The sequence below is a fragment of the Daucus carota genome, chromosome 9 (assembly GCF_001625215.2).
Source record: "Daucus carota subsp. sativus chromosome 9, DH1 v3.0, whole genome shotgun sequence".
NCBI lineage: Eukaryota > Viridiplantae > Streptophyta > Magnoliopsida > Apiales > Apiaceae > Daucus > Daucus carota.
Window position 1 is genome coordinate 13545228 of NC_030389.2, and position 12839 is coordinate 13558066.

At 34.3% G+C, this 12839-nt stretch overlaps 1 protein-coding gene and 1 long non-coding RNA gene across 2 annotated transcripts; both read right to left on the minus strand.

The window, feature by feature from the left end:
* Window positions 1–461: 461 nt before the first annotated feature.
* Window positions 462–1803, minus strand: LOC135149167 (uncharacterized). Its single transcript, XR_010287342.1, has 3 exons — window positions 1655–1803; window positions 676–1538; window positions 462–592 (listed from the first exon to the last, which is right to left on the minus strand). It is a non-coding gene; the product is annotated as an uncharacterized LOC135149167 (long non-coding RNA).
* Window positions 1804–3130: 1327 nt separating this feature from the next.
* LOC108201293 (uncharacterized) lies at window positions 3131–9214 on the minus strand. The gene is made up of 3 exons (XM_017369584.2): window positions 8045–9214; window positions 7695–7862; window positions 3131–3838 (listed from the first exon to the last, which is right to left on the minus strand). The coding sequence occupies exons 1-3, from the start codon at window positions 9158–9160 to the stop codon at window positions 3131–3133; spliced, it is 1992 nt and encodes a 663-aa protein (XP_017225073.1). The 5' UTR covers window positions 9161–9214.
* Window positions 9215–12839: the final 3625 nt, after the last annotated feature.

Consider the following 12839-nt stretch of genomic DNA (forward strand, 5'->3'; position numbering starts at 1 on the left):
CAATCCTGATGGGACGAAATCGGATCGGGGTCGAGTGGGACCGGGTGAATGCTAATCCCTAAACAGGGGAAGTTGGTCATGAAAAATGCAGATTAGTATGAATCAGAATTCAGAACCCTGCTCTTTCTTCTAGGTTGCTTTGAAGGTACCTCTACCAGCTGCAAAAGTATTTATAACACTTGTCAAGAACTTAACCAGTAATATCAGAAGTCTAAACCTTGAAATTGCAGACTACCCACGGCTACATAGAGTGTGATACATAAGTATTTATATCAGCGTAATTCACCACAGAAACTGGGAACTTAACATATGGATTATTTTTGCTACTTAAAAGGTGAGAATGAATTTGCATAGAGCAAGAATCATATCAGCGCATTACTGCTTCTCTCAGAAAGAAACGGTGCCCTGACCTGCAGTAGTAATGATCTTGGTAAGAATATAGCTACTTGGGGAATAATAATTCCAGATGTCGGACTGATGAAGAAAAGAAGTGCTTTTTCTAACTTGTATTCAAGACGGAGGTAAATGCGTGCACAATCATAAACCACTTCGCGGAGGCCCATGGATGACTTTGTTCCGCTGAATCTGGGACCTGGCAATTAGTGCATATTAGAAACTGAAAATGTTTAGTGTTTCAAACACACTCATTCCATTGGAAAGTCATACAACTAATACCATTTGGAATGTTCAATCTGCAAAAAAAAGTCTGATGGTTCTGCTGGAATCAGTTTTCTGCATTGTGTATGTAATTCCTAGCTCACATTTCTCAGTTCCTTCTGATGCGTATGTAAGTGGATGTCACTGAAGAAAAGCGCTGAATGTCTTCTCATTGATCATACTCTAAATACTGTGAAAAAATGTTGATGAGCGTAAGGAGTCGCTATGAGAGGCCAACTTTTGAAATTTCTTTATCTACAGCAGATTTCTAGAACATTGAGATCTGCTTTAACTTCTGCTTAAGGTTTTACTCTTATACTAGATGAGTGGGGAGAAAATACCCCTCTTACAGCCTCTAGGTATGAAAACTTTATGTTGGTAAAGTCTCCTGAAAGAAGATTGTGACTTGCGAGTTACTGAAGCATTGATGTTTTCATATGATGACTTAAGCATGAATGAAATTAATTGTGCTCGAGATGTCTACCAAGATAATGCCAAGGACAAATGAAACTACGTTGAAAAGTAAACAGGCAAATACTATATTATAGGTGATTTCATAGGAACACTCACTGTCAATTCCATAGACATTGCTATAAATATCAATTTTTGAATTGTATCTGTCAGGAAGAGTGACAGGAGCTATATACAGCTGCAGACAAAGCAAAAAATAATCATGCATTATTTGTGGTTGAATAGATTCTCTTACCTCTTACTACTTATTATTAAGACATGTATAAGTTAATCCTGGTTTACGATTCAAAGGTTCTTCAAGATTATGCTTAAAAAAATTATAGTTCCAATACCGTCGCCTTTGAAGACATAATAAGTCCACCAGGTTTTAGCAGGCGATCTCTGGCTGTAAGGACGCTCCCCAAGATGTTCTGCAAAGTAGCCAATGCAAGTTACAACGAACGGTTATAACAATGACACCAGAAACCTAAAGTAGAACGAGATACCGAAACCAAAATCCATATGTATACCAAAATAAAAAAATAACCTCAAGTTATAGAGAAGTAAGTGATCCATCCAGTCTGAACTATAACATCGACGTTTTCATTAATTCCAACATCCTGCAGTCCTTTGTGTAAGCATGAATCTGGGTAAGTTGATCTAGCACAGGGATCTTATTGAATTATCAAAGAGGAGTCTACCTCCACACATTCATGTAAAAGAATGACCCTTTCAGATAGATTATTGGCCCCACGACTTTTTGTGCCTGATAAATACAGTCAAAAAGGAGAAATTTACCATTTTACTAAGAAGAATGACATGAAAACTAGCTATTCGGATAACAGACTACACGATATAACAGAACAATGTAGCATCTTGTTGACGATATTTGTGTGTGTATGTGTGAAATGTGAATATATCAACATAGCAAATTAATGAAAATAAAGACATAAATTCTTACTCGTTTTGCACCAGCCTGAGCACACAATACAGAAAGAATCCCTCTTCCTGAACCAACATCAACCACAACCTGAATGCGTGGTAATAAAACATATCATCTTACTCGGCAAAAGAGCAGTTAATAGGATCATATCTGCTGTCTAGGATCTAATTTTCAAAATATAAGGTGAGCTCAGTGCAATAAGTTTGCAGTGGCTAATACGCTATTATTTTGATATTCTAAAATCTAAAGCAGTACAATCGCCTTACTCTGTCTTTAATGTAGTTATCCTGATGATGCAAGATAGCGAGCCTATAAGTTTCATTGCGCACATTGTCCTGTACAGTTTAGGTAATCTCAATAAATTGTTCAAGAATCTAAATTATATCTGTACAAAGAAAGGAACTCAATGCATAGTGTTTCAGTAGCAAAGTTTTAAAACTGACGCCTGACGGACCTACCTGAAACCAAGGAAAAGGTGAACGATGACCATGGATTATGGTGTTGAGAAATCCGGATAATACAAATATAGTGCAATTAACTACAGTAAGACACAACTTCGGTCACACCAATAAAATCGGAATCAGGTTGAACTTTTAGTATACCATGCAAGCCTTTTAACTCTCTGTAAACCTTCTGGTGTGACTGTGAAACAGCAGAGTACCAAGAAGAATTACACGATTCAGCTGGAAATTACACATTGCTAGGACATACGTATATTTAGACATCATAATTGTTAAATATCATTCATTTATTCACTACACATTTATTAAAACATCTCATACAAATTTGGGTTAAATATGGAAAATAAATAAAGAATTATTTTCCAAATACATCTTTTGAAAAAGCATAATTAAATTCAAAAGACAATTAAACCAGCTGTCAGAATTCAAAGGGCAATTAAACCAGATGTTCATGCATACAATTAAATAAATACCCTTACAGTTTAAAATTTAGTTGATAACCAAAGACCAAGAACTGTCAAATAGAGAGCAAGAAAACACTGGTTCTCGAAAAATCAATAGGCAACCGACAAAGGTAAGAAAAAAGTCTTAGATGCACCAATCCATGAGAGTTATGAAATTAAGGACTAGACAGTAGATAGTCTCCAATCAAACCGACAGCAAGATCAGTACCCCTAGTTCCAAAAGCTTTCTCAATTTCTGTCATCTTCTTCCTGCGAAGATTCTGCAACTCTTGCAATTTTGTTTTGGAATAATCAACACGAGCCTGCAGATCTTGTACATTAATTTTGCCACGAGCCTGCAGACCTTGTATGTTCATTTTGGCATCGTCAACATGAGCTTGCATGTTTTGTACTTCAGTTTTGGCCCCTTCGATACAACAGTCAATTCCATGAAGCTCGGGAATCAAGGGCTGAGAAAAGCAAAGATGTTCTATGTAGTTCAAGCGGTTCACCACCCAACTTACATCGAATCCCTGAATCTGCAAGTAAGCACATATATCCCTGTACCCATCAATCATCTCACAATCAACCTCAGTCAGAGATACTTTACTGAAGTTGTCAAGGGAGGTGCACAATAGGTTCAGATTCATTGCACTCAACATCTTGTTTTTTGTAGTAAAGTGCTCAAAGGTTTCCGGATACGTATGCATTATGCGATCAAGCAGGCATACAAACTCCGGGTTTACCTCGTGGCCCCGCCATAACCCAGAATCTTTATCCCCTTGGGAAGAGCTTGCCTGATCTTTTTTGGTCCGTTCCAGGGGAGCATCACTACATCTAACCCTGTCAGAATCTACTACTGGGTCTTCCATAACATGCTCTTCCTGCAAATTCATGTTTATAGTGTTAACACTCAGATTTTAATGTATATTGTGAGAATCAACCAGCTCCTTGTTTGGAGCTGCCAAATGATCTTGTAGCAGAACATTTTGTTTTGTCATAGAAACTGCTATTGTTTGAGGAAGCATGTTTTGTAAACAACATGATATATATATGTGCATTACACATTTTCGCCATTTTCGAAAACCCTATATGTTGCTAGAGATTAGTACATTACACATTTTCGCCATTGCTGATGTGCATGATATATGTTGCTAGAGCATCTAATTGACAATACTTGCACTTTTCCAGATATTAGTTTAAACTAAAAAAAGTTAAACTAGCGTGTGACCTCAAAATTTTTGTCACCTTATTTTTGGGTCTTCTCTTTTTTATTAATCAGTTCACCAAACAATATCGACTTAGAGCAAATCCAACAATGTCGTAAGAAGTGTTGTATAAATATATTAAAAAATAGTGTCCTATTGATTTAGGACATTATCTTGGTATATGAACTCCAACAATATGTTATGATTGTGTCATATAATTAAAATAATACTCCCTCTGTCTGATTGAATTGTAAACAGTTTCCTTTTTGGGACGTCCCATCAATAGTATACATACCAAAAATAGTAAGTTTTTATAATATAAAATGTTAACAACACCCACTACTTTCTTCCACTACACCCACTTTATAAATTAAATATTAGTAGGTCCCACCACTTTACTCACATTACACTCATTTTGCACATTCAATATTAACGGGTCCCACCACTTCACCCACTTTTCTTACTTTTCTTCACTAAATTACACTTTTTTCTTAACCTCCGTGTCACTCCCCATATGTATACTACTCAATGGGACGGAGGGAGTACTATATTTGTATTATTATTGGAGCAAAGAGAAAAGATGAGAGGAGAGAGATATGTTGAATACAGGGAAACTAAATTTTTTATTGATAAAAATTATTTAGGACATGCATATATAGTGGTGCCTTGAGAATAATGCACGTGTTGTATGTGCTAGTGTTTTAGGGAATCACAAAGCCATTATTGGAGCACTCATTTTTTACAATTTGAGTGAGTACATTTTTTTGCGTACATTTAAGATCTACATCAAATTTAGAATTATAATGGAGTCTTTCTTTTAATTTGGGCAACATCATTGAGCAAGTTGACATGTCTCCAATAGTTGCTTTATAATAAATATACTAGTTTTATAACATAGAATAGTAAACTAGCTTATAAACTCAAATTTCTAGTTCCCATGTCTAATCTAGCAACTAATCCTTAACACCCGCCTAACCCAGCCCTTCAAGTAAGGACAAGATTAGTTTGAGTTTCAATTTAAATCGCCCATACATTCAGTTTTAATCTAATTCAGTCAGTTGTGTATCAAAGTCCACACTAATATAAGATCTATTCAAAAAATTTAATGATTGTTTGCATCTTGGGAATCAATCTCTGTTTATTGGAGTCTCATTCTCAATATCAATAACTGGGTTAGAATCCCATAATCGAGAAAACACACGGGTGTTTATTTGTGAAAATAGTAGAGTCTAACTTGACAATCGGCCCGAATACATAAAAAATAAAGGATGTATATTTTCCGTTGCAAACTAACAAATGCTAGCCTCTAATATGATTTAAATCTATTGATCTAGATCTCGGATCCTTTTTACAACCCAAATAAACAAGTGCTCTTAAAAATTGAAGTTATCACCTAGACAACCAACTTTCACAAGATATATTTGTGCACACGGGGATACAGATTGTTCATATACTAACTTTCAGAAAAAATAAATATAATAAATTCTCAAATACTATGTATTCATCAAGTGTATAACATGCAAAGCACAAAAATAATCTACGTGGCCCTATCGAGTTCTAGAAAACGAGGGAGGTATTTCCACAGAAACTAAATGATATATTCAACCGATAGTTTACAGCAATATACAGTGGCATAAGATAGAGACAATGTCCGAATAAACCAAATATAAATAGATTTTCAACTACTTTATTTTATATTAGAAGCAAATAAAAATTATTAGTTATAAAGAATTATAACATTCAATTGACTAACATTAGGAACTCAATTAAATATTCTATATTTCAACAAATGGGTTCTATAATTATGTGTGGTAATCACCCTTTGTATGTTTAGATGTATCACCATGGTTCTGAGCTTAATTTCTTTTGATTTGAAATAAATATAAACTTTGATGCAAATAATAAGAAACATTAAAAAGATAGTAATACTAACTTATGCAAATAGCTTATATCATTCAAATACTTTCACAATGTTGAGGGCGGTCGATGGCCGTGCATCCTCACCTACCGGTTAACAAGTTGCTACCCCTTCCATAATTGATGTGTACAAATACAAAAAAGAAAGTAGACTAGATTCTGAACTCATATCTACCTTGTCTACCTTCCCTTTCCCTTGCCGTGTTTAAAAATTCGTTTTTAATTTCGTATCCATTTTCATGTATTTATAGTAGAAGAAACTTTATTTCTATATCCTTGAGTTATTCCTATAGCATAAATGCTACTACTAGAAAGAAACGAATAATGAAAATATATACATAAACAACAGTTCAAAGACAGGGAACGAGGAATTCTAAAAAAATCTAGTGAAAATGAGGCAAAGAATCTAGTTTAAAAGAGTCTGATTTTTACTATACTCAACTCTGACTGGTACCCTTTTTCCAATCTTAAACATGCCGAAAACCAAGAACAATATCAATAAATGCTGACTGAAGAAAGGGTGATGAAATTTTTTGATGGATTGTCTAATGAGTATGACTCAACAAAGGAACAACTCACTGGACAAATTTAATTTCCTACTACAGAGGATGTATATGGTTTTTTTCGGTTAGAGGAAAGTCATAATCAGAGTGCGTCCCCAATGGTCCCTTCTTATAGATCCGCACTTTTAACCAAAAATGTTTAGCAAGCAACCTGAGCTAGAAAAAGCTAAACAAATTCCGGTTATTTATATGGATGAAAAAACCTATTACTTTATATGACTATTGCAACAAGCTATACCACACTATCAAAAAAATTTTATCCCTTGCACCATCACGTCAAAATCAGGGGATGAGGTGGATGCAACCCAAGAGGCTATCAAGGTGCGACAGAGGCATAGGAACGGGTATTATTTTAATACTGATCAAATAGTATCATTATGACTCTTCACCTTCCTCATTGACATACCTGGAAGGATGCTTTATGTGATCCTTCACATAAAGCATCCTTGTCTATCATTCACTTGCTTTTGTTTCATCCTTGTCTATCGTTCCTATTCGACATACCTGGAAGGATGCTTTATGTGATCCAAAGTAAAAAGATGCCATGGTAGTAGAGATGAATTCATTAGTTCATTATGGCACCTGAAATTTAATTCATCCTCCGACTAAAAGAAAGATAGTAGGATATAGATGGATGGTGTTCACTATGAAACAAAAACTTAATGGGTTGAATGATATATACAAAAGAAGACTTGTGGAAGAATAGTTGTAAAGCATAATGTGACTCGTAATGTAAATACGATAACTCAACACAACAAAAGAACATGAAACAATACATAAGTATGATACATGAATCAAGAGGTTGGAGATCTGATACAAACAAACACAGACAATTAAGAAATTAGATATGAACATCCGTCCACTGAAACAAGTTCATTAATATGTTCAACATCTAAACAAACACTTATTTTTAATGGATTATTAATCTAAGATCAACATCTTTAGATTAAACGGATGTCATTCTGAAATAGCATAGGTTGAAAAAAATATACATAAACAAACAAAAAAATACATTGAATTGTGAAAAATATAAAAATAGAGTCATGAAATACCTGAGGTAATGTTGTGACTATGGTGGATCTTGGAGAACCACCAAGTAAGTAGCTCCTAAGAGCACTAGACATATTTGATTGTTTATATGTCTTTGGTATCTTTATATACTTCATGTTACTGAACGGAGATGGAAGCCATACAAGAAGGCTGGAAATCTCATTCAGTGCCTATAAAAAAAAACAATCCCACAAACTGAGCACAATAAAGACAACTCAAAATCTTGATTCAAATCCAAGACAAAGTACCTATGAATTCAATTGTTAAATATATGACATCAAGTTACAGAATAAAATAAACCAAGATATAAAGAAATTTCCAATATTGTGGGAATATACGTATATGAAGTTACCTTAATGCTCTCCAAGTCAAAAGTAAGAGTTTTTGCATTACCAAGTCCTGGAAACATATTCGTTAACCGGTGATAAATTTCTTCCTTAGAGGATTGCAGGCCCTGAAACCAACCCTGTAGCCTTATATTTACAGTCTCCAGCTCAGGTACTCCAAATGTTGTTGCAAAGATACCATAAGAAGTGAAATTGCAGATTTTTGGTGCAAAAACTATAATGTAACCAGAACCACTATCATAGCGGCTGGAGCTGGTCCTAATATTCAGGTTCAACAAAGGACGAGGACAAGATATGACATGGTCTTGTGTAAATGGTGAAGATATGGTAAGATTTTGTAGATTGATAAGTGTAGAGATCATGTCACTCATATCATATGGAAGATTTACATTGTGCAGATCTAGAGTAATTAAAGATGGGAGATCCAACACCATTTTAGGCAATATGCAGTTGGACAAGCGGAGGGTTGTTAAATCGGGGATACTGAAAGAGAAAGATGATATTGACAAGTCCCAATTTTCAAGACCCAGATCTCTCAAGGAAGGCAAGCATGTAAACCATGAATCTGAAATTTGGTTACCTTTAGTCAAATCAAAATCTGGGTATTTCAAGAAGAGAGTTGTTAGGCAAGGTAAATCCCAGCAACCCAATTGCATAGCAAATTCTTCAAGTCTGACTCGTAATGTAAGTTTTTTCAGTGAATTAGAATTAAAGGTAGATAGCTTAAACGGTTGATGTTTATACAATAAACCAAAATCCAGGGATTGCACATTGTGAGAGATTGCATACTCAACAACATTTTCAATTAAACATCGACGGAGTCCTTTGTTGTAAACACAGAAGTTCAATTCGAAAAGATCGGATTGACGGTTTCGTTTAGACAGAACATGGCGGATAAACTTAGTATTGTTTTTAGGTGAAGAGTATCTGTACTCACCGAAATTAAGAAAAGGGAGAGTAATCCATAAAGACTTCCATCGATTGGAAAGGACGCTCGTTTGAACTGCTTCTTTAGCATCGGTAAATGAAAGAATGTGATGAATAAGCTCGTCAGGCAAACTACTGATTTTATCTTCTTCATCTCCATAAATTCTCAATTTCTTCTTCACTTGAGAACCCATTCAGATCTACTACTAAGATAGATTGTTTGTTTCTTTTGCAATCCCTAACCCCCTTTAGAGACCCTAACCCCCTTTATAGAGTATAAAGTTTAGGCTTCACTCAGTGTTATACCCCTTTGGAAGAAGTATAACTTTGAAATCTTCGCCTCAAACTCTTGAAGTATGTAGTTAAAAGATTCTTTTTAGCAATTTGTATTATAATTATTATATATTTGATTTTGTGCAATTATCAATATATTTTTTCATAGACTACATTTAAATAGAGATAAAATAAAAATAGTAAAAAATTAATAATCTAAACGCACTAATCATATATAGTAATGCAATTTGTTTGAAGTTACATATGTACGTAAACATTAAAATTCGTTGTAGCCTCTGTCATAGTAATGAATATTGGTAAGCTAAAAATTGCCATGAATATATGTTATAAAAGTAGTTATGTTCTTTTATATACATTAATTTATTATAAAAAAGATATGGTACAAACAAATAATTTTTAAAAAGACAACAGACAATTCACCATCTGTCATCTTCGAATTCCAAACTTACACTCTTTTGCTAATTAATTTTTATCAATCAAACATCTTACCCAAAAATTTAGGATTGCAAGGATGATTAATCACGTTTGATTAGAGAAATTCATATATTTGTAGAACGACATTTTTTTGACTCTCGAGATTCGAATGTATTGCAGAAGGAGGGTTGAATGCAATACTGATAATTAAATTTAAATCTTAATTCAACAACAAATTAAAGATTCAATTATATCAGTACAGTGAAATGCAAACTAATTTATGAACACTTGTAGTTTAACTTTACAAAATAAATGGTTTATTTATTTTGCTGTTTTGCTACAACCTCGAAGAATAAATCTCGAGCTTCGTTTCTCAAAGAATACACTTGTGTTTCACTCCCTTGGTGTTCTCTCTGTTTGATATCATTGTTTGCACGTACTCTGTGCTCAAGCTTGGTTCCTATAATTATATCAGTGTTTAACCTTACTTGGGCACCACGGGTTCTTTTGGTCTATAAAGTAGTCTTTTGCTTATATGGCTACTTTACAGAACACAACCCATGTGACATTCCTAAAATGTATTTCTACAGTTGTTACATTGCAAGAAAGACAACCTAGGAACATTCTATTTCGAGTAACTCAGAGGTGAACAAAAGTGACTTTGTCTCCTCTCCAGGTAGCTATCCACGACTTTGTGTATTCTTGAGGTCGAAGCTGTAGGCTTGATAGGTCTGCTACAAATCATCTTTGTGCAGCATTCCTAGGATTGAACATCTTTATCTGCCACAGGATTTGACTTGATGTGGAATCAAATCTAATCCAAGATCTCCAGCGACAGTGACATAGGGACATCAGAACTTGCTGTCAAAACAATGATTGAGATGACTCTGGCTTCCTGAATACGCTTTAGATAGGAACGCCAATGTTCTGCTGTCATGCGAGCGGAAACTTGATGCCTGCGGATCTTCAGCCAAAGTTGATGTCAAGAGCAAAAATTGTTGTTGAGACTTTGCAACTGTATGCCTTGTGTAGTACTGCTGTCTAACATCTTGACAGTAGCTATCTTTGATCTTTCTTTCATTTGTCTTTGCGCCTTGGGGCATGAACAATTTCAAATTGAACTTCTTCTAAGTATGAACATTACAGTTCTAACAGAGATAAAACTATACTACAAAGACATACTCTGCCTGTGACAGTATGTTCTACTTAGATAAATCTAAGTACATGAAAACGTTAAGTTGACTGCTGTCTATCACCCATAAATCCCAACAGAATATGAAAGGTGTGATTGTTTTACCTTGTTCACAAGATTTTGCACATGTGAGATTGTATCTTTGGTAACAATATTGTCTCCCACTTGTTGAGGACTTTATTGATAATTTTTAGGAATAGTTAAGTTTGTCAATGATAATAGCAATAATGATGCTCCACCGAAGCCTCCTACAAAGAAAATGAAGGAAAAAAGTATTGCAAAAGGTAATTTGTAAAAAAGTATTGCAAAAGGTAATTTGCAAAAGGTAATTTGTAAATACAAGTGGTTTCATATGCTATAGTTTGCTTGGCATTAACCAAGTAAAGAAATGAGGCCTACAAATTTGTTTTCTTTGAGTTCAAGCCAAACAAAGTTATGTTGTTACATATGTTCGATTATCATAAAATTTAGACTAGGAGGAATATGTAATTTTAGAAGTGCATAATTATGAACAACCAATTTTATATTTGTCTCCTTGTAGTTCAAAAGTTACATCAATATTTATATATGAAATCCACCCCAATCACATAGAGTTTTGTGATTGACACATAAAATTTTTGAAAATTAGATTACTTGTATAGTTTATCAATTAAAAAGATTTGCAAGTCCAGCATACATGAAAATTCCTACCATACTCCATAGAGAAGAACAAGCAAAATATTATCCCACCACAAAATTAAGTAAGCTAAATAAGATCAAAAAAGAATAAAGATAAGAACAATAATAAATTAATCAAGTGCGCCAAACAAGTGTTTTCAAGTAGTTATGAACCAAGCAAGTAACTTGTAAGACCACTAGTTATGCATGATTTATATCTACTGGAGATAGAGATGGATGGACGTACATGCAAGAATGTCCGTGCTTACAAAATAATCAAGAAACATTCAAAAGGAAACACAAAACTTTAATTGAATGAACCTTAACAAGCATGGGTAATTGAAAATGCTATGAAATATATATATATGATGCTCAGTCCATTTTATTTTTCTAAATTATCTGATTTTGTTAGAAGAAAGATCATTAGAGGAGAAAATGACAAGTGACATTGTTACATTATGTAAGGAAAGTCATAAATTGCAATGTCTATCCGCCATGGGCACCACATAAAATTTAAAGGAGCATCGAGTATAGAAGCCAAATTTAAATTCGGTTAACTTGATAGTTAAATTCAACCAAAAAATAGATATTAAAGGTTAAAACCACGTTATAATTACAATAGATGCTTATAATGTATTGTAAGTACAAAACTTAAAAAAATATTGCCGATGACTGTTAGGTCCAAAGTATCGTAGAAGGGGGGGTTGAATACGATACTCACTACAATTTAAAATTCTTTCGAATCTTGCGGATAAACAAATTGCAGTCCTGTAATGGGTTTCGTGTTCCGGATATTTATAGGGTCGGTTTCTGAGGATATGAAAATATTAAACCAACACACAATATTTTCCAAGGTATATCTGTATATTGATAAATACCTCGAAGGTGCTATAAATCCAAACCCGAAGGTTCGGCTACAATGGCCACTACTCTCAATATTACAAACTCTAACCACTACTGATATTTCTATTACAAAGCTAGGCTAGGGTGTGTGTATAGTGGGAGTAGCCGTGCAGAGCACTTGGCCATTTCATCCCGAAGGATGATGTAAATTGTGAGAACCACAATCACATATTTATAGGCTTTCATAAACTAACCATGGTTAACGAGTTCGTCCTGGACGACTTGAGTTCGTCCTGGACGAATTCAGTTTAACTGTGGTTAAATTGAATTGTCCAAATAAAAACTAACTCAAGAGAAACTCAAAGTTGCGCCAAGAATTATAAGTCAGAGGCGCAACATTTGACTAAGTCAAATGTTGCGCTTGACTGATTCAAGCAAAACTTCTACTTAGAATAATTCTAAGCAATTGAAGT